Source organism: Colossoma macropomum, unplaced genomic scaffold, assembly GCF_904425465.1.
Source record: "Colossoma macropomum unplaced genomic scaffold, Colossoma_macropomum, whole genome shotgun sequence".
NCBI classification, from domain to species: domain Eukaryota; kingdom Metazoa; phylum Chordata; class Actinopteri; order Characiformes; family Serrasalmidae; genus Colossoma; species Colossoma macropomum.
In genome coordinates, this window is record NW_023494800.1 from 21,025,136 (window position 1) to 21,053,131 (window position 27,996).

The following is a 27,996-nucleotide window of genomic DNA, read 5'->3' on the forward strand; positions in this document are numbered from 1 at the left end:
CTGTAAAAGCTAAACTTTTTGCATGTTTCAGTCCTTACTGGAATATGTTAAATTTTGTGTTAAAACATTTAACTCAGACGTAACAGGTCTGCACATGGTGTGTTTATCAAATATATTAATTCCTCTTGAAAACAGACTCTTTTCACGGATACACCATCACTAGTTATGGTAATCCGTTCATGTTTCTGAAAATACAGCCTTATTTTAGCTCAAATCCTGATAAAATATTTTAGAACAGTCTGCTGAAGCATTTTGTCATCAAAATTAGTCATTAAAATTGCCAAATTAGTCTTACCTTTGAATTAGTTGGAAAATCTCTTCCTACGGTGCATAATATCAAACATATGGCTCCTCTTGGATACAGTTTCATTGGTACAATAAAACTCTCATGATTACTGTTTCATATTCTCATTAATACTGCTATACTTTCCTTTAAATCATCAGAAAATATAGGTTTAAGATTTATCTTAAATATCATCTTAAACGTTATTAATCCGAATGAACATGGCCAGACAGCAGAGCACTGGCAGAACTGCAGATAGATTGTTTATACTTTGTTTAGCAGATCTACTCTCAGCCAACTCAAAACACCTGCAGGCCAGAGTCCATTTGAAATGTGTATATTGAGGGCAAAATACGCTGCAATGCATCTCTAATATTTTTGCATTCACTGTCAGTAAGGATCTCCTGACAGTTCCACTAGTACAGGCCTTACAGAAACAGGTGTGCTGGTCCTCTGGAGACTGGAGCTTCTGCAGAGGACTGCAGCTCACACTCCTGCACCACTGCAACAGCAGTCTGTTTAAATGAGTTTTAAATTAAATGATAATCAGATGCACAGACAGTACTGTGGTGCTGCTGTCTTAATCAGAAGAGCACACAGGTCTTCCTTGGTGTTAAACAAGATAAAAATTACATTTAAATGAAATTTGTTTCTCACAAATTATTGCTTTTTTGCAGTGAACCGTTCTCATTCTTAACTGGTTGCCATCACATTTTTTAAAAGACTAATTGCCTCTTCACTTAGTCATTGCTGGCACCATGATCAATCTTCCTTCTTTACTCAATTACTTGTGTGAAAGTAAAAGGCTTTCTGGTTCAATGTGTCTGAAAATGTTTACTTCGTCTGAGCTGGTTTCTCAATAAACACTGTTAAGACACTGATTTCCTCAAATGGGACTGTTGCAACACTGTCAAAGATGTGCGTCAAAATCTTTCAGTTGGTGTAACGATGTTTGATTTCAAAAAGCATCTCGAAGTGGCAAGAAGAATCAAAACACTTCACAGGATAAATAGACACAGAAAATAAAGAGTGCTCATCTCACCCCCATTTGAAAGAACTGCACTGGCTACTTCCATATTTTAGGATAAATTTTAAAGTTCTACTGCTAGTTTTCAAAGCTCTAAATGGCTTTAAAGCACCTATGTTACCTCAGAGAAAATCTGTCTATGTTCCAACACATGACCTTAGATCTATAGATACTGGCCTTCTGCAAAGAGCTTCAGTGAAATATACAAGATGTGGAGAGGCCTCTTGCGCTTCTAAACTGTGGAGCTCAATTCCACCTTTTATTTGACAGTCAAACTCATTGCACACTAAGAGACTTTTGAAAACCCATCTCTTTAACTTAGTGTTCAATGAAAATTCTACATCTTTTTGGTATTTATCTTTTAATTTGATCTGTTATTTTCTTATGAGTTTAAATGAATACGAGTAATTTCCTCTTTTACTGTTAAGTCTTATCACCTGTCTGTAAAGCACTTTGAGCTGCCGCCGGTATGAAAAGTGCTCTATAAATACAGACATCATTATTACAATTATTTCCACTTGTGAATGAACTACATTTTGGCAGAAAAAATATATTTTTTTAAATATTAAAATCATATGAATATGGGTTTGATTCCAAAATGCTGTACATCCATTTGTAACAATTTTGTATATAGCAATTTTTTGAAAAGAATAACAGCTGGTGTATGATGGAAAACACATTTTTAGTTCTCTAATTAAGGTGCTATTAACTCTAGTAATGTATTGATAGTTCTTATATGTGTGAAGTCCACTCCCAGCAACCAAAAGTGGACAAGCACGCCGGTCAAACTACATGTTGTGTTGATTTTCTAAGTGAAAAAAGTTAACACACCCCTTGCGCTTTTTCATGCACAAAACATATCACATACACAAAAGTAATGGTACTTAAATTTTTTCACCCCAATATGTTAAACTCAGAAAACAGCTAAAAGTGTGCAGTAAAATTTGCAGAAAAATGCAAGTTTGTTGTTGTATTTTCACTTAAACAACACAATTTTTGCATAGCACTGTATTTGAAGCAATGTTTATAGAGCTGAGAATACTCAGTGTTGTGTATAAAGTAGTTTTAGTTTTTAATCTATTGTTGCATGACAGAAATCAATCAACTCAATCTGAAGTTAAAATGTTGTTAATACTATTCAAAAATTAAATGTGTGAATTTAATTTGTAAAAGTAAAAAATCATTTTCGATATTGATTGCATAGTACACTGAATTCTAACTACTGAAAAGTGAATTTTTACAGAAAGCTCTACCAAAAATATAATTAGAAGTAATCAGCTTTAAAATGAATTGGGAAAAGCCATGAATTATAAACAGTGAGGACTGCAATCTCACATGCAGATTGAATGCCTATGTGTAAAAACCTGATTTCTGATGAATTAGCCTAGATTTGTTAAAGCTGGATCCGATCCATAAGTGAGCAGCACTGTTGATAGTGTGACACTGGTTGCATTATGCACTCACAAATTAAGATCAAGATGAACCCAGAGCGCATGTACTTCAACTGAGCACGCTCTGGTCATGACAATGTCTTCATCTAACATGGATCCATTTGATAGGCTTTTTGTCACCAGCTGAATGGGTTGCCATAGGGGCTTACTGTGGATTGCCTGTTGGATTGGTGCTATGGAGAGAAAAAAAAGAACGCAGCTCGGCTTTAAATAGCACGAGGCAGTGGAGGGTAAGTTTACACTCACGGGAACTATTTACTGTGAACTGAGAGTCACAGGCAGGAAGGGGGACCAACACACTAGAGCACTGTGGTTTTAACCTCCCTTGTGACAGAGTGATGTGTTTTTCTTTAAGGCACACTATGTTGCTTTCAGTTCTGGAAATTACTCTTTAAGGCCTGGAGATGTAAAGTGAAGTTAACATGTCACAAATACAACTAAAAAAATATTTATGTATTTTTCTGTTTTAACATTTAACTGTTTTAATGCATATTATTGTAGTTGTGTTGGAACAGTGTTACCATGTAAATAACACCTCAGTGGGATTCAACTGTGCACATACTGACTCTGACATTTATAACAATATATATTCACTGTGTTCTTTAAAAAAAATACGACTAAAGCCTTTTCTTAAGTTGACCACATCAACTGAAATTCCAACAAAACCCTAATATGATCCTATAAGACAACAAAATTCCCCACATTTCTACTGGCTAAAATCTTACACAGTATACTTCAAGTTCTCGCAGAAGCTAAGACCACTGAAAACGAGGCTGGGAGAAGCCTTGTGTTTTCACATTGTGAGTTTAATTAAAACTTAAGTGCTAAGTTGTGTTAAGTCAGTGACCTCTGTGCAGGGTTTCAGAATGCAAAAGTGCCCCGCTGTGTTGCACTGCACCTAAAACATTACAGAAGGCCTCCATTTCAGTTTAAGTTCTAAAAATGCTCCAGAAAATCTCAGAACATGAGGGGGGTTTTATTCGGTACACTTTAATAATGAGAAATCATTTCAGATTGGACAGCCATTTGCTTAACAATCATTTTTTCCCACAGTAGCTTCATTAGACTGCTCAAAAACATTCATGCTCTATGTTGACCATGTCTAAAACTTTGGACAATATCCTAATGTAGTTCTCTAATAAGAGTCAGAGGCATTACCATGTAATCTCTACAGAAAAAATAAAAAAGTTCATTTTAACATTCTCCTAGAAATAGGATTGCATTTTATCTATAAATATTTCTCAGTGCATAGCGGCGTAGTCACTGAAGGAGTGAAGAGAGGTATTCCAAACCAGAATACGAAAAATACCTGAAACAAAAATGATTCTTTTCCTTTCATTAGATCAGAAGTAGGTTTTGCAGTAGCCATACATAAATATGGAGGGAGAGGTCTTTACAGATGAGGGCTTTGTGAGGTCAGATTAGGTCAACATGTCCCACAGACAACAGCAACACAGCGCCGTCCAGCAGGCGGTCAGACATGCCTGCTCTCCAGAATCATCTCGCCGTCCCTGTTCCACCACGTACACTGAGGGAAACACAATGTGAACATAAGACAATAATAATATTAGAATAAAATTAATTAAAAAGGACACAAGATATTCTTATTCTTGCAACAGATACTAAAAAAAAAGGTGTCATAGAAGAACCACTTCCTTGAATAACAACTCTAAAAAAAAGGACGTGTGAGTTTGCAGAACCTTCACACCTTCACCTAATACAAGGGTCTATTTAAATATCTATCAACATTGATGACCATTAATTACAATGATCGCTGATTTGTCTCTCGGGTCCATTTATGCAGCTTTGGCTGGAAAACTTGACAAAATAATTTTTTAGTTTAGTCAAATCCTGTTACTGTTTTTGAAAACAATAAATTGACCATCTTTTGCTATGAAAATTTGAGTTCAACATTAGTATTTGAAAATGTAGTAAAATAAACATGTGTAAATATATCTTTGGTCCCCAAATCCAACGTCAACCCTGCATACAGTCTTAAAGGCAGGATGACTCGTACAATGTCATGTCATTTGAGCTGATGATGATGATAATGATGATGAAACACGTTCATGTGATGTTAAAGACGGTGGTTCATCTACACTATTGTTGACCAATATCAGTAAAAGAGAAGAATCTGGAATTGTCCATTGTGTTTCAATATTAGAACACTGATGATCAAACAGCATGTCACACAGCACTGGTTCCTCTTTGTGGTCAGCAACCAGCCCACATGCACAGCAAGTGATCTGGGTTACACTTGTGTCGAAAACAAAACCTAACAATGTGCACCATGACACAAAGCCTGATGGCACAGTACTGCTTCCTTCAAGATGATATTTTCTTACATTTCATTTCTGATTTGAGAGACATGCTTGTAGTAACAGGCCATAAAATCTTAATATATTTTTCCATATCATTAATTACTGATAATCAAAATGTGCATTTCCTAATTCTCAAACCTAAACTTGAGATACTATATACTAAGTCTGGTATTTTGAACCCTGAAAAAAAAAAATTCAGTTTGGTATAATATACAAATTAATTTATAAAAGTATTTTAAAGATCGACATTTTGAGGACACTGCACTTTTCCTGAGCCTTTACATACATCACTGAACATGTCACACACCTTTAAAACTTAACAGTCAACGAAAAATAAGAAAAAAGCCATAAAAAGACAAAGTTTTGCCAGGAAAGGGGCTTTTTCTGCCAATTTCCACTTCTTCTAAAACATTTTGCTCATAGCACAGAGCTAGTTAACCTTGTGAACAAGGAAATGGTTAGTGAATGGTTAGACTTCTTGCTGCTTTGTACTGTTGCAAGTGAAAGGCTAGACTTCTTCTCCCTCTCTTCTAGCAATTAAACGAAGCACATCACTGCCAGGTGTAATTGAACTAGCACCTGTTTAAAGTGCAGGCATTTGTAATTACAGATTACGGAACAGAACCAATCATAAACATTTATACCAGTTCATAATAACTTTATCAAAAACACCATAAGCATGAATTACTGACAGTAAAGAAATATCTGTCTATAATTATCATTGTTGTATTACTACCCAGGCCTAGTAGCCAGTGTGATATGAACACAGTTCAGAAAGGAGGAAATGCTATTTCAAAAAGTAGCAGGAAGCTTACCTGTGTTTTTAGGAGGCTCCCCATACATTGGTCCTCCATACGGTGGCTGGGGGGGTACCTGATAGCCCTGATAACCTGGCTGGACTGGATATTGTCCAGGAGGCCCTGGGGGGAAGTTGGGGTAAGGTTGTTGATCTGTGGGAGGTGGATAGCCCGGAGCAGGGTAGGCCTGAGGTGGGTATCCCTGAGCGGGGTAACCAGGAGCAGAAGGGGCAGGGTACCCAGGAGCCGCAGGGCCAGTATAAGGGGGAGGATGATCGTAACTCATTTATGCACAGGAGGAGGTCACCTGTAGACAAGAGACACGCACTGTTTCACATGGATTCAGTTAATACAGCGATAATGCTACAAAGCCACATCCCAGCTAGTGCAGTTGAGGTCTTCCAGTCCTCATTTCTGCACACCTGTGAGGAACGTGAGGCCAGATGTGAGCTGAAATGCACTGTCATTACCCTGTCATTGAGCTGAATTATGCTTGTAATCTATACTGAGTTACTGTAGATACATATAAGCTTATTTTAACAGACAATTCTGATCAATATCATCATTTTACAAGCTGCAGTAAATGCACAGCCTGTACGTTGCACTAGTCTGTATTAAATGCAACCTATTATTTTAGTGTTTGCACACTAAAAGACTCTAAAAGTGCTGACTCTGAGGAGGACTGCAGGGCTTGGTGCTCCAATTGCAACAGACCCTAAATCAGACACCAGAAGGAAGTAAGGTGAAGGTGTGTTTTTGACATTAAAAACAAGAAGTGTTTTAAGCCTCAGTCAGCCTCACCTCTAGCTGATAATTGACAGCAAATTGCAAATTAATGAGGAAGTATGTACACAGACTCACTCGTAGCAAACATTCAAATGATACAGCCAGTTCTCACATAAAGGTTGCTTAATAATAATTCACAGCTATTATTTGTGACCTTATACAGACTTATGAAACACATCTTGCTGTAAGCAGATGGAATATGAATATTCATACTTATATAATGACTACTGATTGGTTAATAAATATGTATATTAATCACTGATGATAGTACACAAGTTAAACACCTGAAAGAAAGCCAGCAGTCTGTGTTTGGTTAACTTCTACTAAGCTTCTGTAAGTGTCCAGGACGAGACTGGGCTTTAGCTAAGATTGTGCCCGAGTATCTGCACATCTAAATTTAGTCTCTACTCCTTATTGATTCCAGCTCAGCAGAGGGTAGGAGACGGTTGTTTTTGTTGTAATAGCAGCGAGAGGAGCCAATCTTCGGAAAGGAAACTGGACCTGGCCTGACTATTGGTCTGGTGCTGTAGTATTTTGAATTACAAATGAGTTTCAGAGCAGGCACGTGTGACTCGTGTACACTAGTACACAAGACTACCTAATATGCAAGAATGATGATGAAATAAGGGTTTTTTAGCACAAACTGGGATTTCGAAGCCAATACCCATAAACCCTATCTCACAAGATTAAACCCATGCCTCTCCACAGGGTAAACTCAATCAGTGAGTGTAAATCCTCATGAACGAGTACACTGTGTCATTTGTCTCAAACATGGACGTGACGTCTGCAATGACCACGGACATACAATGACTAAGCATGCTGTTAGCAAGCTCCTTCTCTCTGGGTGTCCCATTTAATGCAATATCTAATCCAGATAAAACCATGGTGAGTAGTTCTCCTCAGGGGTGGTGAATTATTAACTTGATGAATAGCAAAGTCGACACACAGCGGGAACACAAAGGTGAATGATGTCGTAATAAAGAGAAGCTGATATATGATAAAGGAAAAAATCTCTATATGAATTTGAATCTAGATGTATATCACTATATTTTTTCCAAAATTCTGTGTTTTGCTTAGTCTTGTTGCTGCTGTAGCCCTACAGTTTCCTTCAGTATTAAAGTTTGTGTCCATCTACAGAGGTGGGTAGAGTAGCCTCAACTCATACTCAAGGAAGTGTTAATACTTAGATAAAAAAATGACTCAAATCAAAGTACCTTCTAAAAGTAATGGGTCAAACAAAAAGAAGGAACTGAAGTCTGTACGGCTCTGTATTTGTCTTTCTGGGTCCTTTTGGTCTAAAATAAAATGCTAAAGCTACAAATGTGTGACCAATCACAAAGCAGTACAGATTTTGTCCCCAACACAATGTAATGAAATTAAACACACAACAAAGAAATGAGTAACTAAATATGAATGGCTAAACGTAACAGAGTACAAAGTAGATTTCTTTACCGAGTAATGTACCTCAGTAGAAGTAAACATCAACATTTTACGTAACTACATGTACTTACAGTCTCTCTTTCTCTATAAATATATAAGTATGCATATATGTACGTGTGTCTCAAATTAACTCACGAATCTCATTTACACTCTCATTTCTGAGCATATTCATATTTAGTTTAGTTCCATTAAGAAACGTATCACCCGGTCAGTTACGTTACGTATCTAAGAAAAATGAACAAATCTCTGAAATGGTTAAAAATAACTGGTTTACGTTTTAAACTTAATAGATGGCCATGGCAGGGTGCTGTTACTTTCCAGCTCCTGAGTAGGACCCTTGTTGCTGTTCTGCTCATTACTGAAGCAGATGAACTGCATTTGTCAGTGAATACAACAGTGTTCAGTACTGAAAATGAGGCGAATGGGATGGTTTTGTGTTCATTTACAACAACAAGCAGGTGATTGTTGAGCAGATGTCAGGCGGACAGAGAATCGGCCCACGCAAGTAAATGACCGACGAGGTGACGATCACGGGCCCACACTACACTCCGAGGAAAAAAGGCAGAAATAAGGCGGAGAACGTGCTAAATCTTTACTTTACTACACTGGGGAGAGAAGTCTAAGCCTGACTAAGTAGGTGCCCGGTTTCTGGCTCTGTGAAAGGGAGTAATCCGAGCGAAGTTAAGACCATGCGGAAGAGGCCCGTACCAGGATCCAGTCAGTGTTGGTGTTAGAGGGCCGGGGGCACGAACAAGGATGGAAACTGCACCAAACACATACTGACACTCAGCAAAGTGCCTAGACTGCGTATTCGAGCCGTTAGTAGAGGAGAGTCATATACGAAGCCCCCGGTAAAGGCAAAAAGCTCAGAAGTGTTGTTTTTACCTGTGGTTTAACGGTCGGTGGTGCTGCTACAGTGCGTCAGCCCGGCTCCGGTCTGCTTCGTTTGTTTTATTCCCGTTATGGTGGTGTTACGGCGTTGTCAGAGGAGTCCAGCTGAGTCTGCCCTCCCCGCCAACCAATGAACTGAACAGCGCTGGCCGCTTGGGGCGCGATGCTGAAAGGGCTCCAAGAGACAGATGATCAGCTGACCCGCCCTCTGACCAATAGGAGGCGAGGACGCAGCCCAAGCCCCGCCTTCTTCAGTGACTTGGCACTCCCCAGTGAGGTCAGAGATGAGGGAAGGGGTGGGGAGAAGGGGTAAATAAACAGGAGGTGGGCAGATTTTCACTCACATTGTGAACCTCATATGACCAGCGGACTGCAGAGGATGAGGGCAGGGAGAGGTCAGCCGCTAAACTGAACTCATTTTGATCTTTAATGTTAAAGTGAGGAAGCTAACGTTTCCCTATGGCTCCCTAACTGTATAACGTGTCACCAGAGGGTCTGTTGTGGTTGCATCATGCTCCATGTTTATTTCAGCAGGACATTTATTTACAACAATGTGGTCCAGTGATCAAAACAAACAAAAAAAAACGTTCAAAAGGTCATCAAATGACTAAAAAAACTTCATCTGTGCTTCACTGTGTACCGTCTCATGTGCATTAACGAAAATCAAAACCCAAAACCAAAACAAAGTTCCAGAGACACTTTTTGACTTGAACTCTAATAAGCAGTGTATCCATATTTGGTTAGTGTGAAACAAAGGGACAACAAGGAAAGTGATTTTGAGGCTAATCATTTTAGTTTCTTTCCTCATTCAATCTGTTATGTTTTGCTAGTAATTTGTTATATGACAATGGAAGACAATCACACTTGATTGTCTTGTTTCTACAGAAGCGAAAGCTAATCAGCTAAACATAATGTACGACTCTTTGCGATGTGCTGCATTCTTCTCTATAGGCAAGTTGTTTATATGAGATACTAACATTCAGAGGCATATTTAGCAATTTCACACACAACCAGCATCTTATAATTCTATAGAGTAGAATACTGTTAATGAGTCATTGTAATACAGAGACAAAGCATTATCATCATCAAAGACTGAGCAAAGACTCCATTACCTACAGTGCAATATGCAAATATAAAAGAAAAGGTGGTAAAATGCTATATGTATGTGATAAATTAACTCACATATCAAACAAAGCTGTTCCATGTGTAACAAAGAAGCCCTATGTTAGGCTATAATCAGGAATGTGTGCTCGCTCAATGAAAGACGGTCTGTCTCCAGCGTTTGTCGTGGAGGAAGGGCCAGAGACTGTCTCTTATAGCGGTTTTGAAGGGAGTGGGGTCAACACTTAAACCAAGCAGCTCCAGACGAGAGCACTCCAACTGCGCATTCTGCGGCCTCTGAGCCCCGGCTCCAGCAGGTTGCTCTGTCAGCTACACACACACACACACACACACACACACACACACACACACACACACACACACACACACAGATTAATTACCTAAAAACTGGTACATCCAGTGAAAAACAAACAGAACATGTGCAGTATGCACCAGATATTGGAAGAAAGTAAAGGAAAAAGTTGCTGAAAAAATGTTCACCTATTACTCACTGACTTTTTAGGCACCATTATAATGGAAGCTGTTAAGAGTGTTTCCAAAACACAGCTTGTTTCCAAAATAATCTGAGGTTTTGTCTAACCCTGCCCCAAAATCACTAGTAATGTGTCTGTGATACTGAAAAATTAGAATCTAGGAAGTTAACATCTTTGATTGCATACTATCTATGGTCAGACAGGTTGTGGGACATTATTCACAATTAACATTTATAAAAACATTGAAAAAATCATGATACTACATGCATTGAGCAAATAGTATTAGTTATGCAACACACATCACACAGCTCCTATTCAACAGACTTGATCCTTAGCGTCTCCAGATCCTCAGACAATGTTTTGATTTTACTGTTTCTTTTTTAAAGCAACATGACAAGAACAAACCGAATACCTGAAATATGTCTTTCTCAGAACTTTGCAAATTCACAGTGTTATTTGCATGCTCTATGCCATATGAACTGTAGACTGTGACTCACCGGTATGAGATGACTGCTGGGCAGGTTAAACGCATCTGCAATGGCACAGGCCATCTCATATTTAGTCATCTGCTCTTTCCCAGAATAATGGAAGATCCCACGCATGGATGGGTCCTACCATGCAACATAAGCACATAAACAAAAGTGAGTTCAGACCAGCACAGCACAAACAAGTTGCCAAGTTGCCATTTCTACATACATACATACATACACACACACACACACACACACACACACACACACACACACAACTGTATGCAGAAGTTTAAATACCCATGGTCAAGTCAAACATTTTTCTGCTTTTAAGTTCAATGTATTGGAAAAAACAAAACATAAAATATAAAATTTTAAAAATATAAAAATATATGTTTTTTTCCAAAATATGTTAAATTCAGCAAATAATCAGTGCATTACAAATTGCAGAAGTGTGTCCTCTGTAGAGAATGTGAACTTATGTTCGCTTAGAAAATCAAAGCTTGGAGGACAAACTTAAGTATGAAAGTGTGTATAGACAAAAAGTAGTTGATATCTTGTGAGGGAAGGCCCAGCCATCACATGGATTTGTTAAATCACCAGCACACCTGATTTTACATAATAAAATAAGGAAATACTGATTTAGCCACATCAAGTACTGGATGATAACTACAGATAATACAAGGTTGCCATGAGGGCAGGTTTGGAAATGGGTAAACAAACAAACTAACATAGAATCACCACATACTGTATTTGTTACTTGAATTTATTCTAATATCAGTGTTTTTCTGAGCAAACAGATGCTTACTGCCCAGATAAATAGCTTTTTAAATCTAATTTTCTCACATCTAAAACTTATGCGCACACACACACACACATATACATATATATATATATATACACACACACACACACACACACACACACACACACATACATACACATATATATATACACACACACACACATATATTAGTCCAAATTGACAAAATAAGCTTTGTCAGAATTATTATTTTCAATTTCACTAATTCAGTAGCATTATTTTCATCATGTGATTACCATAGAGTGAATGCAGTTCCAACAAATATAAATCATGTATACAGTCAATATAAAATTATTACACATTCCACAGATTAACAAATTAACAAGATGGTCAGTATGGAAGCAGTACGAATAAAACATTGATCAGTTTTAATTCTTTTACAGCTGGTTGGCACTTTCCTTTCCTTTTACACATCAGAACATGAGAAGAATGCAATCTGCAAGTGGTAAAATATGCCAGTGACTGGTTCAGCACTTTCCTGGTGCACCAAGAATATCTTCTATGTGCAAACATAGCACATGAAAAATTAAAAAAATGGATGCAAGTAATCAGATTTTCCAGGGGTCGACGTCTGGGCTGTTAGTGGCATGTTTTTGTGCCTTCACTTTCGTAAAACAGGGGTTGTATTTAAGCCTACTGCTAATATGTGAATCAGCACCAGTTGTTTCCATACAGATTAGAATTAGAGCTCTGTCTGAATAGTTTAATTTTTCCTCCAGCTCAGCTTCCTCCAATCAAATTAGAAAAAAAAAATGGACAAGCATGGATCTAGAGGGGGCCTTACTGATCTATTGTTTGTCCAATAAAATCAGCCGATATAAAAGTTTCACAGATTTATCAGTTTCACAAATTTATTTTTATGTGATGAAGTTTCACAAATTTATCACAATTTTTTTAACCAAAAAATAATATCTGTCTACATTACTGTTTATCTGAATTTGTATCTCTTTAAAATTGTTAATGGTGTCTGTGACAAAATGCTGATATTGGTCAGGTCCTAATCTTGACTAGCACCAAAGTAAAACCTCCACACTGGGAACTGCAGTGAAGCAAGTGGGTCACCTGAAGAGCCCTCTCAGCCATGTTCCTACAGACACGTGCCACATCTTTGGTGTAGGTGGGGAAGCGCTGCTGGCAGTGGTCTATAGTGCAGCTCTCAGCCCCTTCCTGAACACGGTCCCACAGCACCGTTACTGCACTCTCCTCAACCTTCTCCACCTCGCCATACAGAATGGGGACCCGAAGTACTGCAGCACCTGAAAACAGGAAAAATTTGGAGATATTTTGAAGTAAGGACTTAATGCATCTTAATGCTTAAGGCATGCCTGTATGTGGCCCACACATCTGTTCCTCACTTTCATAACTACAGCAACACCAGAAAGTATTTAGACACTTCAAAGATTTAACCACTGCTAAACTATAGTGAAGTTCTTCAGGTTACTTCAAAGTTCTTCAGGAATTCCAACCAGACTGCACTAGGAGTACTGTAAAGAACAGAAGTGGAAATCTCAAAGTGTGGGGCTGTTTATCTTATAGTGGTGTTGCTGAGCTTGTTTTCACTGATGTGATCATAAACTCAGAACTGTACAAAAACATTTTGGATGCAAACCTGCAACAGTCTGCAAAGAAACTGCTCAAATAATAACAATCTGAAATACATTAACCAACTTTTCAAAGAATACTTTGCCAAAAAGAAAATGTCATTCTTGGAATGGTCTGCTTAAAATAAATGGCACTTGGTTTGACTTGTTTCCTGACATAATTAACTTTATGCCTCTTTAAATATTATCCAAATACTTTTTAGGAACACTGTACATAACTCACATAAGAGTTTCATAGTAGTTACTGAATAAATCATAGTATTTACTGGATAGTAAATACTACTACTTTATTACTAAATAGTAATTATGTTTAATAACTGTATAGTAAGCCAAAGATAAAAGGCGTTGTGCCCTAAATTAAGTGGTTCTGAGAGTGAAAAACTTTGGACCCATATTAGGTCTGTAGGGTTTAAGGAATTAAACCATAATGGAGGAGATGGGTTTACTCAATGCAGGGGAGAAACAGGAAACACAAGATGAGTAAAACAAAAGAAGTAAGAGGTCAGGGAATTCTTATACCTGGACAATGTCTGAGGATCTCTCGTTCTCCTTCAAGTTTGGACTTCCCATACATGTTTAATGGATTTGGTGCATCATTTTCTCCATATGGAGGATTGCGTCCATCAAATACATAATCAGTACTAATGTACAGCAGGAAGATGCCAGCTACATATACAATGTTAAAAGAGTACAAACAACAAATTAATCAGAAAAAACAGCGTTACAAGAACTGAATAAGCAACAACTTGGAAACAAATCTACTCAACAAGCTATGTTTGTAAAAATGTGGATAAAACATTTTTGACCACATTTCTATTTCAATTTCCATACCCCCATGTCTTACTGCCTGTTTTGCTTTACACTGGACTAACCTGCTTCTTTTGCCAGAGTAGCACATGCATGTACGTTCAGGTTCAAGGCTGCCTCCGTGTGATGCTCCACCACATCTGGCCTCCTCTCAGCAGCACAGTGCACGATCGCATGAGGCTGAGTCCACAACGAAACAAAGACAATGAGACAGCAACATTACATTAAAGGGAAGATGATTGACTGCAGGCAGCAGAAAGCACCAATGTTAGTGGCAAACGCTGTGGAGACTTTAGGCTATACGCTGCCACTTTGGGGACAGTAAGCACCTGAAAGTCGTGAATGACCGCCCGCACAGCATCTTCGTCCAGCAGGTTACATCTGAGGAAGCGAGGTCGAGCCCGGTTGTAACCACAGCCCAATGCATCCCAGTCGTTGTTCTGGAACTCCTTGTAGACCGTGCGCCCCAGAAGACCAGTCGCACCCGTCACAAGCACACGCCTGTATGGGGTGTAGACATCCTCCTGTGGAAGGTCAGATATTAGAGGAGCAGATTTGTCAAGAATCCTCGAACAATCAGTTGATTCTTCTAAAAATAAATGTCAGGTGATTGTAATCAAGTAAAACAGCTCCTGCACATTACTGGAGAAATAACTGCTACATGAAGTACAGTTTAGTATCCAGTATAAAACACGGTTAAACCTCTGATTTGGTAAGTTTTTAGTTCTAACACAAGAAGAACACATTTCCAAGCAGGTTAGTCTCTACTTGCATTTGTGACAAAAACTTTGTACATAGCTGATCCATCAAACTCCAGAATAGTGAGTTTATAAGGGATTCACTTTTACATCAGAATCATATACTGGCAGATTACTGCTTTAAGAAAACAAGTGGCATCAGACAGATGTTCAGATTTGATATTTCAAACCGATATTTGATGACATATTTATTTAACTCCAGAAGAGCTGAATATTTAGGCGACGCTGGATTACTGGGCAAAAATATCTGCATTTTACCGCGCTTAATAATAAATAAATAAGTGTTACATTTCTCTGTAACGCTAATCCAGGTAGACTTAGTCACAGCTGCTATATTTTATAGACGGTCATGTTTCAGCATCTGGAGACATGTACATGAAAAATATTGGATACTGGCATCAGCCCACAAATCCCACATCGGTGCATCCCTGGAGCTTACACATTTTTAAATTCTTACATAACTGGCTTCATTAAAGGCGTTTCTCTTTACTTGTGTCTTAGAGGGAATCAGAAAGGCTTTCAATGGATTATCAGATTACAACCACAAGAACTGTTAAAGATAAACAAATAAATAAAAAATACCACTCATTCAGGTTTGGAAATCTAAATTTCACAGCTGCTTTACATGCCATAATGGCCAATGAATACAACAGGATGTGGTCTGAGCAGCACTATAAATACCAACTTTCACACTCTTGCATAGTGTAAACATCACACTTCAGACCCTCCAATGAGGTGCATCTAAAACACAGTGTCAGGAAGTCAGCTCCTCATTCAAGCTCTACAAAATGATGAAGCTTTACAAATACTGGAGCTCATCGACTCCTTACGTTTAATTGCCCATTATAATCCACAGTTAAACGACCAGGCTTCCAAAGAACTCCGCTACACTGGCAGGTAAGCTGACAAAGACAGAGAGCAGGAGGTTTTTGCAGAAGCAAAAGCTGGAGGCCTTACCTGCACAAGCTCTACATGACCGGGGCTAAAATGTATCTTTAGCTCTTTCTCTCTCTCACTCATGTCAGTATGGCTCTCGCTCTATCATACCCCGCAACAACAACGACGACGACTATGCACAGCGCGCCACTCAATTCCGGGACCTTCTTCACACCAGTTGGGTGAGTCCCGTCCACATAAAGAGTACACACGACATCACAGCCAGAACACACACACCTGCGCCAGCCAAACTTTCACAGTCACACACAAACACACACACACGCAGCCGTTTTCACAACCAGAGAATCCGGACTGGATTTGCGCAGACAGCGCAGGCGTACACAAGCAGCGATTCTAGCACATCATCGCGGCACTCTTATACGCAGTACGAACGTGTTTACATAGTTACATGAGCTATATACATTGCATTCATTCATTCATTCTTGAAAAGAAAATTCAACCTGTGCCAGTTTTCAATACCTAGAGAGCAGCAGAACAAATTATATTTCTGTACATTTGTATTTATAATCGATTTAAAGAGCAGTGAAGTCAAAAGGACAAAAAGCTGTTCGACAATAAACTTTATAAACTTTTCAACAAATTAAGTAATCTTTAAAGCGACTCTCAGTAAATGTAAAAAGCAACATGTTAGCCAGCTAAATAAACTCGATTGTTTACATTACATACCGCTGCCCTACTAGTTACCAGCCACAACAACTCACTCACTAATGTTTAGTTCTGCCTTTTATGCGACCTCCAAGTGAACAACTACTTATTTGCTGTTTAAAACACAATGCAAGGACACAGAGCTACTAAATGCACTTTACTCAGATAGCGAGACGTGTGAGACGTGTGGCTAAATCCCAGTTTACTGTCTCAGCTCAGCTCAGCTCAGCTGTCTGTCCGACCAACCAAAGAGTAGCATTACCTACACAAAGAGAGCCGAACACCGTAAGCTGCATTTATGGCAGAAGTTAGTTCATTCTACTTTAAAACATCAAGAATTTACCTCAAAATCACCATACTCAAATCCGGGCATGATTTTACGATACGTTTACGAGACGTCTAACGCATCAGTCACTCGACTGAAGCCTTGCTGAAAGATTTTTTAGCCGGTTGGCTTCTGTTGCAGCTCATTCATTTCAAAATAAGAGTCCCACCCGTTCATTCGTCGGGCAAACTGGCGTAAGATTAACGCAGAGCTGTACAGATTAGTTGATCTTAAAAATATTATTTTTGTATTGTATTTTCAGTAATGTACTTGGGGAGATCTGTGATTATACTATTAGAAAGTATCACTGAACACTGCCTAAGCGACTCAAAACCGTACCATATGTGCCAAAGGGCATGTGGCACAACTGCCATGTGTTGGCCCTTTTGTAAATTAGTTTAGTATGTAATTTTAACAGCAATATCATAAATAAAGTCGGTTATGCGGCTGTAACCAATCTAGCACAATGTCAGCAGCAACATTCTCAACCAAGTCATTTTGTATTAGACCTAGTCATTTTTTTTTCTCTCAGCAGTTTGTAATGTTTTGTCTTTGTTCGTTTTCCAAAATAAAAGGCTCTGTGAATCTAAAATCAGAACACTAATTAGACCTTGCATGTACAATAATGTGGGTGGTCCAAGGGTGGACAGACAGTGGCATACAGACAGCGAGGTGATGACCAGATCAAGCCAGCAGACTGATATATGCTACTTTCTGGGAAATTCGACAGTTTTCAAATCTAAAGTGCTGGTGAACAGACCCAAAACAGCAGAAAAGCTAAGCCTATTAGATAGCCAGAGGACAGCAGGCCACTGTTGGCCCACTGACGGAAAAGCTGGCGGCCTACTGGCTTTTTCTCAGCGTTTTCCAGGCAGCCCACTGGTGGTTAAGCAGAGTGTTGGCCAAAATGGCTTTTTTCATTGCTCATTTTTACACTTACAGTCCAATTTTTTATTTAATTTCTTTTGTTATCTTTTGTAAATTACTTAGTAAATCGTTTTAACAGTAATATCATAAAGAAAGCTGGTTGTACAGCTGTAACCAGTCTTGCACAATGTCAGCAACAACATTCTCAACTAAATCATTATATATTAGGCCTAGCCATTCATTTTCTTTCTCTCACTAAAAGACTGTGGACATTAAAAATCTAGTTAGATAACCTGGGTGGTCAGGGTTGACCAGCAGTGGCATACAGCCAGCACTGCTGGGGTGACAACCTTGTCAAGCCAGTTGACCAATATATGCTGCTATCTAGTGGAGCACCATTCTTTCAAAAGATATTTCCTCAGCTCTGAGCCTGTTTATAGACCAGTGCAACACATGGAGATCTGATGTCTGGAAACTACCACCAAAATCTGAAGCATGCTCATGGTAACTACCAAATGTCTATAGTTCTTTATAAAACAGAAATTAATGCTAGAGACTCAAAAGATGAACAGTCAGCGTCTATCGTCTTTCGAAAATAAAGGATGTTTCCGCCCGGTTTCGAACCGAGGACCTTTCGCGTGTTAGGCGAACGTGATAACCACTACACTACGGAAACAGTTGAAAACCGTTCTCACTGCAGACAGGTTGGGGTGACGACCTCATTCAGTGTACGTAGAGTTATTTTGAGATTTGCATATGTATCCACAACACAGGAAAACAACATGGAAAGTCTGGTATTTCTGGAGCATGTATTTTTATTAAAAATTAGTAATCAGCTATTTCTTATTTTCTATATTACATTTTTCCTGGGATTCTTTACAAAGACGTGTAGAAATACTGTAAGAAACTGTTAGATTTCTGTAGTGTGGTATTATACTTCTGTAATAATATGCCTGCATGTAATACTCTTGCAGCTCTACAGTTATCTGTCGTCTTACTTGTAAAGTCCCAAAGTTTTTACAATCCAATGCCATCATATACTGCACACATTACAGAGAAGAACATATAGCATACCATCAGATAGAACATCCTAACATTTTATCTACTCATTATCATATTTGAGTATAGATACACAGCTGGTGACAAATTAAAGGAAAATATTAAAAAAGTGACTTAGTAAGGTTAGTAAGATTTTGGGGAACCACGAGACACCAGAAGAGCTTCTGTGCTTCTCATCATAGACTCTCCAACTGCACTATATGGACACTCCTAACTGTTAAAGTGTTTCAGCCACACCCATTGCTAACAAGTAGATAAAATTAGGCACATGGCCTTGCAATCTCAATAGACAAACACTGGCAGCAGAATGAGTCATACTGATGAACTCAGTGACTTTGAACATGGCACTGTCGTGGATTGCCACCTCTGCCACAAGTCAGTTTGTGACATTTCTGTTCTGTTAGATCTGCCCCTGTTAACTGTAAGTGCTTTTATCGTGAAATGGAAGCACCTAGGAACAACAACAGCTCAGCCATGAAGTGGTAAACCACGCAAACTCACAGAGTGGGGCCACTGAGTGCTGAAGGTCACAGGGCCTATCCTCTGTTGAATCACTCACTAACAAGTTCCATATTGACTCTGGAAGCAACATCAGCAAAAAAACTGCATATTAGGAGCTTCATGAAATGGGTTTCCATGGCCGAGCAGCTGCGCACAAGCCTAAGATCAAAATTCACAATGCCAAGGGGGAAAGTGGTGTATAGAACATCGCCACTGGACTCTGGAGCAGTAGAAATGTGTTCTCTTGAGTGACAAATCATGCTTCCCAATCTGGCAGTCTGATGGACGAGTCTGGGTTTGGCGAATGCCAGGAGAACATTACCAGCCTGACTGCATTGTACCAAGTGTAAAGTTTGGTGGAGGAGGGGTAATTCAATGGTCTTGTTTTTCAGGGGTTGACCTGGGTCCCTTAGTTCCAGTGAAGGGAAATCTTCAGCATACCAAGACATTTTGGACAACTGCTCAAAATGTTTCCAACTTTGTGGGAAAAGTTTGGGGAAGAGTCTTTTCTGTATCAGTATGACTGGTGCCCAGTGCTCACAGCAAGGTCCATAAAGGCATGGCTGGGTGAGTTTGGTGCGGAAGAACTTGCCTGGCCCACACAGAGCCCTGACCTCAACCCCATCTAACACCTTTGGGATGAACTAGAACAGGTGTTTATTTGAGCATCAGTTACTGAAACAGAGCCTGTCCTGCAGTGGCCTGTAGCTGACTAACTACACCAGCATTAGCATAGCCCAGCAGGGTACAGCTCTGCTCACGAGAGAACAGGTTTAATTTCGGCTTTCTAACCCTCTATACCAGCAGCTTGGCTTCCTCAGATTCGAGTCGTCATCATCTAAGCTTATGTCAGTGTAACTTTTGTTAGTCAGAATCAAACCTGTTCTGTGGTGAGGCAGCATGCTAACTAAGCTAATGCTAACCAGCTACTCTCTCCTGGTTAGCACAATATGTGATAGAATAAAGAAAGCTGTCTTTGTTTTTACTTGTTTTAAATTAAATAGATTGAAGCTTTTTCGAAAGACTCCTCCAGCTGCTTCTGTCTGTATCCTTGCAACCGGGTCTGCATGTTTTGTATGAGTTTTGTGCAGTTAACGTTAATTAAAACTAAGGTTAGTTAGGATGACAACCTCTCAATGCATAATTAACATTCATTTACACTGAGATATTGTTTCACTTTTTTTTTAAACTTTAAAATCTCCTTTTAATAGGTTTGTCAGGGTGCTGATATGATGTTGTTTGCTTTGCAAGTGTGATCATTGAATTGGCAACACATTTTTCTCTTTGCTGTTCTCCATGTTTCAGTTCTCAAAGATTACTAAACAGGAGAAAAGTATAACATGTGTTTCCGCCCGGGGACCTTTCGCGTGTGAGGCGAACGTGATAACCACTACACTACGGAAACTCGATGTACAGGACTGCAGTTGAAAACCACTTGGGGGAAAAAGTGATCGACAGATATTAACAGTTTACTGTGCTACATTAATGACGGTTATTATTCCTGGATTTCTATACGAACCCACAAAATAGACTTTATGCCTGACACGGTCAGTTTCACAAAGTCTACAGCGTGGTAAGATTTCTGGTGTGTATTAAAATTGTTAATTTACAGCTCTGCTTGTAACAATATATAGAATATATATATTGAATTGAATATGTATAGAATCCAGGATGGATTCTATGAGTGGCAGCCTGTTGCAGCAAGACTAATAAAGGATTATCTTATCTTAACAAATGCAACAGTGTTAAACAAGTTTCTCTAAATCAGTCTGAGGTAGAAAAGGCTGAACTTTTGCAATATTTCTTAAATGATAAAAAGCTACTTTAGTGACTGTGTTCCACAAAAAAAAAAAACTGTTGATAAATGATTTCCCAGTGAAACTGTGAATGATGCAGTACACCTGTCTAGAAGTATCTGCACTTGTCAAATTTCTGGACACATTTATTTAGATTTTTCCTTTAATTAGTCAGCCACATCTGTTATTTGTAGGTCTTCTCATGTTATTATTATTTTTTTTTTGTCATGCTGAGAATGTCTTCCCCTAGTGGCCTGAAGCCCTTTGGTGTGATCGGCCTCTAATAATCTGTTTCACTTTGGTTAGTTGAGTTGTGGCTTAATGTAAATCTCGTCACTTAATGTTTCAGTGCTGTTAATGTTTACTTCCATAAGTGTCCATAAGTTCATTTTAAATGTTTTATTTCTGCTGATGTATTTGTTCTCTCATTCATGTAGTAATATTTTATTTGTTTAATGACTCTGAATAAGTAACAGAGGTAACGGATTTTGGTGTAAACACCCTTGTTTTATGACATCTTGGACTCCTGCAAGGTGATTGTTGCTCTTGCCGTTAAGATAAAAGATTATTTACTTAAAATAATTAAAATGTACTCTTGGTGTTAAAATATAAAGTGGTTTATTATTACAAAAAATAGTAAGAAAGTTCATTAATGGCTCATTTTTTGCTTAAAGTGAGACATTCTTACTCTTTGAGTCGTTTAAGTTCTTCAGGATGAATTGATATCAAAAAAGAGAAAAGCACACCGTGTTTCCGCCCGGTTTCGAACCGGGGACCTTTCGCGTGTGAGGCGAACGTGATAACCACTACACTACGGAAACCTGGCTGAAACACAGCGCCTCCGCATGGCCTCTATAACAGCTGACTGAACGGTGTGATCGTGTCTAAAGTGTATATATATATATATATATCTAAATGTGTGCTGTGTATTGTGCACTTATGATTATCCTGTAAAGCACTACAATAGTCACCCCCCTAAATTAATCCTACCTGCAATCCACACTGTAATCCTCAGTGAGTGTGTAATAAAGTAACAGCTACTGTAGAGCTTCACATATTGATCATGAGCAGGCACAGTACATAAACACACTCAAATACAATTCATCACTGTTTTTACTATATTTTATTATTTTAATTAATTTTACCTTTTGAGATATCACTACTACTTTTAGATTACCCATATCAACATTTCTGAAATATGTAAAGATTTTTAAATCAGGACTTGAAAAGCTAGTTTCAAGTACTATAAGAAGAGGCAAAAGCAGGTATGATACCTCTCTTTTTAGCTACTTCAGTGATACTTCTGTTGAATTTATATGTTTTACTGAAGAAACACTTCCTATATTGGTACAACTTTATGAACAATTTCCCAATTCACACGTTGCACCTATCCGTAAACAAAACAAAAAAAAAAATCTAATGTTTGCCCACAGTGCTCCTTAAACGCAGCTGATGATTACCCTCACGCCACCTGCCACCTGTACAACATTCCTGGCAACATGTAACAGAGAACATCTCCATTTATCTACCGAATTCAAACTTCCCCATCCCTTTGTCTATTAGGCGAACACCCTACAGTTACTAAATCAGTACATCTGTCCTTGTTTTTTTTTTATTTCCTGCAGTTCTGTAATGTTGTGATAAAATGCTGCTTGATTAACAGGAAACAAATAAAAAAAAATTGATCACAAAAAAATGTCTTCTTCCCTTTTCTGTTATGTCTGGCAGTTACATAATTTAATCTCAAATCCAGTAAATTATTGCATGCTGGTACATTATATGTCCAAAAGTTTGTAGACACCCCTTCTGATTAGTGAATACAGACGCATTAAGGTGCACTCACTGCTAACGCAGGGGGTCCAATGCACGCACAGCTCGTATAGCAGTGGTCCCCAATTACTTTTCATCAAGGACCACATTCAACCAACATTGCAAAGGCAATGTTGTATGTAATTAGGTAGGCCTATCTACAGTTATGTGACTTGATATTACTCACCATTCAGTGAGAGAAGTGACAGCGGTGGGTTGAAACACAGCTAGTTGGGGTGGTCCTCTGTTGTAGCGATGTGAAGACACTGATCAAGGTGTGCACTGCAGAGTCTGTTCCTGTCCTGGTTTTTGATATTGAAGAAAACGATGATTCACAGATACAGATGGAGGAAATTATTATAAGAAGCAGCATTGCAATCATTCTTGGTTGCCTGAACTAGGGAACCATGTTAACCCTTTGATGTACAACATGAGTTTTTATTTTCATAATTTCAGTTTATACTAGCCTTCTATGCACACGATGGGTAAAAAAGGACTCGTATTCATTTCCTATGTTTTTTCCTGCATGAGTGTTTCTTGACTGTATCTTTTGAAATCAATGTATTTTATCATTTATTCATGAAATATTTTGTTTATATTACCATAATACAAATCATTGTTTTCATTCTTCTTTTCTTACTTTATGAACAAAAATAATTTTTGTATTACTACATCAGGTTTATACAAAACATCGAGTAATGTGATGACCCATATATGCAACTGTGATTTAAAAAAAAATACATATACAAAATAATACATTTAATATTTGAAATGTTTATTTGTCACTTGGTCACACATACGTGTATTAACATAACAAATAAACATATTTAAAATATTATATGTATTTTTGTTTGACTAAATCACTGCTAAAATAATTATTTTAACAAAATTAATATTGTAATATGTGTTTTTTTATCACACTTGCATACAAGTGTGTAAACTTGTAGTTATACAAAAACTATTTTAGTTCATGAAGTAAGAAAAGAATGAAAACAATGTGTGGTAATCAAAAACAAAATATTTAATGAACACTCAGAATATTAAATGATTAAATAAATTGCTTTTAAAGATGGAGCAAAGAAGCACTCAGTCACGCATAAAATAACAGGAAATTAATACAGGTGCTTTTTCACCCATGTTGTGTGTTAGAAGGGGTTTGCACAGCTTGTGCCTCAAAGGGTTAATCCAGAACTCACTCATGCTGTCATGCTTGTGCTGCTCTTTGAGCAAATCTGATTTTGACATTTTCAAGATCTCCAATTGAAGAGATGCTTTGTCCTTAATACAGCGTGATTCAAAAAGATTCATCCGATTTCAAAATGATTTATTTCACTTGTAAATCATTACAGAACAATGCAGTAAACTGTAAATGGTTTAAGTGAGCATAAAGTTTATTATGTAACTTTAAAAGTGCTCAATATGAACCTCCTCCAGCTGTACGGACATCAACGTGATAGTCAAATTCATCCCATGCTGGATTTACCATGTCTGGTGTCACTGTACTCCTGGCTCTTTCAATGCGATTTCAGAGATCATCCAGTGTTGTGGAACCAATGTCGAATGCTCTGAGCTGTTGAAGGTTCAGTGCCGACGAAAATCACGTTGCACAGTTATGACGGATTCACTCTTGTTGAAATGGAGAGCGCAAAACGCTTTCTGCTCAGGGGTTACATCTCCACATAGACTGAAAGGAGCCATCTTCCAGTGATAGTCAGAAACTCTGACAAGTGGTATGTGATTGGTTCCTAGGCGCCTCACGGTTGTAAAAATATGGCGCTTTGAAATCGGATGAATCTTTTTGAATCATCCTGTATTAGCCACCTTGCAGACAGTTACAGTGTGAGAGTATAGTGCCTTCGGGATGAGTTGGAGAGGTGTTTGTGATCCACAGCTAATCATCCAACATCAGCACTTGATCTCACTAATGCTTCTGCTGCTGAATGCAATAAAATCCTCACAGCAATGTTCCAAGATTAGTGGAAAGCTTTCCCTGAAGAGTAGAGGCAGTTGCTGCAGCAAAGGGAGACACACCTCCTTTAAAATACTCTTGATTTTGGAAGAAACATTGGATGAGTAGTTGTCCACAAACTTTTGGCCATATAGTGTATTTATAGGCATGAACACTGAACTCATAAATATTAAAATAAATATTCCCCCAGAGATGGGGTGGTGGTGGTGAGGCCACAAGGCCTGAGATTAAAAAAGAGGTAAAAATAAAAACAGCTGAGTACCAACAGCTAGTTTACCGCCCCCTCGTAATATCCATTGTTTACTCTTGTCCTGTACTTCATACTTGCTCTATATTTATTGTCTGTGAGTGTATGATGCTGGATGTAGCACCTTTTCCTGTATTCTGTTCTTTATTAAACACGTCTGTGAAAAGTAGGAATGACTCTTCTAATCAGATTATGGATTTAATGTATTTTCACATTTCATTATGAGTAAAGTTAACATGCTTAACAAAGGCAAACAGCCAATTGTTTGCTTTTGCCAGATACATACATTTAGTGACTTTAGTTGGGATATTTGTGTTTTTGTTTTGACGTGTTTTAGTTAAAATATAAAAACTGTAAAAAATATCTACTAGTCTTTGCACCTGCTCCCGCAGAATAGCCTCATATTTTTTGGTCATTAAATAACAATGAAGAACGACAGTGCTGTGAAAAAGTATTTGCCCCCTTACTTGTTTTCTTCTATTTTTGCCATTTTGTTTCAGATCATCCAACTAATTTTAATATAAGACAAAGACAACACGAGTAAACACAAAATGCAGCTTTTAAATGATCAGTTATTGAAAACAATTTATTCAAAACCTATATTACCCATTGTGAAAAAGTAAATGCCCCCCTACACCTAATAGCCGGTTGTGCCACCCTTGGCAGCAATAACTGCAATCAAAACGTTTTGCGATAACTTGCAATGAGTCTTTTACATTGCAGTGGAGGAATCTTGGCCCACTTTTCTTTGCAGAATTGTTTTAATTCGGCTACACTGGAGGGTTTTCGAGCATGAGCTGCCTGTTTAAGGTCTTTTCACAGCATCTCACTGGGACTTTGACTTGGCCACTCCAAAGACTTAATTTTGCATCTTTTCAGCCATTCAGATTTGGACTTTCTTGTGCCTTGGATTATTGTCCTGCGGCATAACCCAACTACGCTTGAGCTTTAGGTCACAAATTAATGGGCGGACTTTCTCCCACAGTATTTTCTAATATAGAGCAGAATTTATGGTTTCATCAATTATAAAAAACTCATCCAGTTTCCGCAGAAGCAAAGCAGCACTGGACCATCACACTACCACCACTATGTTTGACTGTTGATATGATGTTCTCATGGTGAAATGCAGCGTTAACTTTACGGCAGATGTAATGGGACTCATGTCTTCCACCTTAGACTCATAAGCCCACAGAATAGTATTCCAATAGACTTGGGGTCATCTTGATGTTTGTTTGGCAAATGCAAGATGAGCCTTTGTGCTCTTATTGGTCAGCTGTGGTTTGCACCTTGCAACTCTCCCATGGATGCTATTTTTGCCTTCCTTATTGTGGAACCGTGTAAATTGACCTTAACTGAGGCACGTGTGGCATGCAGTTCTTTAGGTGATCGTCTGGGTTCTTTTGTGACGTCCTTGATGAGTCGTCAATGTGCTGTTGGTCAAATTTTCATAAGCTGGCCACTCCTGGGAAGGTTCACCACTGTTCTGAGTTTTAACCCTTTGTTATAATGGCTCTTACTTTGGTTTGCTGGCATCCTAGAGTCTTAGCAATGGCTTTGTAATCTACAGATAGATTTCAGTGTGTTTGTTCCACATCTGTGTTTGAATCTTTTCAGACACGTGGCATCATGTGCTGCTTTTTGAGACCTTTTAGCCTGCTTCACATCACCAGACAGGTTCTATTTAAGTGATGTTTAGATTAAACAGGTCTTGTAATCATGCCTGGATGAGGCCAGTGAAACTGAACCCAATATTCTATTGAATTTGGTTAACTGGTTGATTTAGTAGCTAAGGGGCAATTATTTTTACATATGGCCTGGCAGGGCTAAACAGCATTTTTCCTTCATTAAATGAAATCATTTAAAAACAGCATTTTGTGTTTACCTGGGTTATCTTTATCAAATATTAAAGGATGACAAGGCAAAAAACATGAAATTGGCAAGGGGGTTAAATACTTTTTCACAGCACTATCATTCAGAGGCAACAACCCCAAGACTAATAAGATAAGAAGTTGTAACAGACATCATGGCTCCAAAGCATTTTTTCTCCCCCTGCTTGAATCTTTGAAAAATGGGGGAAGATAATTTAACATCTATCCCACAGCAGTCCAGGGACCTTGTTTATAAAATGTGCTTAAATTTAATGATAAATTTGCTCTTAATTTAAGGTCTCTGCTTTTATGGATGACCAATTTATAAAAGCACAATGTTCATGAAGAACATACAGTTTAACATACTGGCACTGCTGTTTGTACATCAGGGTGGAAACTTGCATTCATCTATGCACCCCTTTTCATTCTGATTTTACAAACCACAATTTTTTCACATGCATTCACTTTAGGGTGAGCATGTTTTATAAATGAGGTCCAGGATTTTGGCCTCTTATACCACGTTGCATCTTATAAGGGTAGGCCATTTAGCATTTCAAAACATTTTTACAGTACACAATACACATCATGTACTAACTATCCAAGTTTTCCTGAGGAGGTTGGAACAAACACAAAGCACCAGTAGCATCACATTTGAAAAGAATGAAAACCATGAGTATAATGACACTAATTTCACCAACTGTGCAACAAACCCAAGTAGACAGCACCAATTAATGCTTGATATTTTAAGCACTGATATGCCCAGAAAAGCACATTCCTACAACTGATCACCACAGTACAGACATATTTGCCACCCATAGTTTTTTTTTTTGTGGTTTACATTGCATCCCTGCCACAAGTTTGTTTTAAGAAACCCATAATTAAGTTTGCTGTAAAGGCAAGGTC

General features: G+C 38.3%; 2 protein-coding genes and 2 non-coding genes across 5 annotated transcripts; all 4 read right to left on the reverse strand.

The window, feature by feature from the left end:
• Nucleotides 1-3,716: 3,716 nt before the first annotated feature.
• zgc:165573 (cysteine-rich and transmembrane domain-containing protein 1) lies at nt 3,717-9,146 on the reverse strand. Its single transcript, XM_036587754.1, has 3 exons — nt 8,991-9,146; nt 5,898-6,186; nt 3,717-4,289 (listed from the first exon to the last, which is right to left on the reverse strand). Exons 2-3 carry the CDS (start codon nt 6,163-6,165, stop codon nt 4,183-4,185), a joined length of 375 nt encoding a protein of 124 aa, XP_036443647.1. The 5' UTR covers nt 6,166-6,186; nt 8,991-9,146; the 3' UTR covers nt 3,717-4,182.
• Nucleotides 9,147-9,494: 348 nt separating this feature from the next.
• On the reverse strand, nt 9,495-17,122 carry mat2b (methionine adenosyltransferase II, beta). 2 transcript variants are annotated; one of them, XM_036587753.1, is made up of 7 exons: nt 16,996-17,122; nt 14,622-14,816; nt 14,358-14,472; nt 14,005-14,151; nt 12,947-13,140; nt 11,089-11,202; nt 9,495-10,427 (listed from the first exon to the last, which is right to left on the reverse strand). In XM_036587753.1, exons 1-7 carry the CDS (start codon nt 17,023-17,025, stop codon nt 10,251-10,253), a joined length of 972 nt encoding a protein of 323 aa, XP_036443646.1. In that variant the 5' UTR covers nt 17,026-17,122; the 3' UTR covers nt 9,495-10,250. The 2 variants fall into 2 exon arrangements, with proteins under 2 accessions (XP_036443646.1, XP_036443645.1); XM_036587752.1 differs by lacking the exon at nt 16,996-17,122 and adding an exon at nt 16,008-16,317.
• Nucleotides 17,123-18,447: 1,325 nt separating this feature from the next.
• trnav-aac lies at nt 18,448-18,520 on the reverse strand. Its single transcript has one exon. It is a non-coding gene; the product is annotated as a tRNA-Val (tRNA).
• A 3,428-nt stretch (nt 18,521-21,948) lies between these two features.
• Nucleotides 21,949-22,021, reverse strand: trnav-cac. The gene has a single exon. It is a non-coding gene; the product is annotated as a tRNA-Val (tRNA).
• Nucleotides 22,022-27,996: the final 5,975 nt, after the last annotated feature.

Coding starts and splice junctions, on each gene's coding strand:
- zgc:165573 (XM_036587754.1), bottom strand. CDS start 6,165: ATGAGTTACGATCATCCTCCCCCTTATACTGGCCCTGCGGCTCCTGGG. Junction 4,290..5,897: donor GGAGCCTCCTAAAAACACAG/GTAAGCTTCCTG, acceptor TGTTTCCCTCAG/TGTACGTGGTGGAACAGGGA.
- mat2b (XM_036587752.1), bottom strand. CDS start 16,070: ATGAGTGAGAGAGAGAAAGAGCTAAAGATACATTTTAGCCCCGGTCAT. Junction 13,141..14,004: donor GATCCTCAGACATTGTCCAG/GTATAAGAATTC, acceptor TCCTGTTTTCAG/GTGCTGCAGTACTTCGGGTC. Junction 10,428..11,088: donor CCAGCAGTCATCTCATACCG/GTGAGTCACAGT, acceptor GTGTGTGTGTAG/CTGACAGAGCAACCTGCTGG.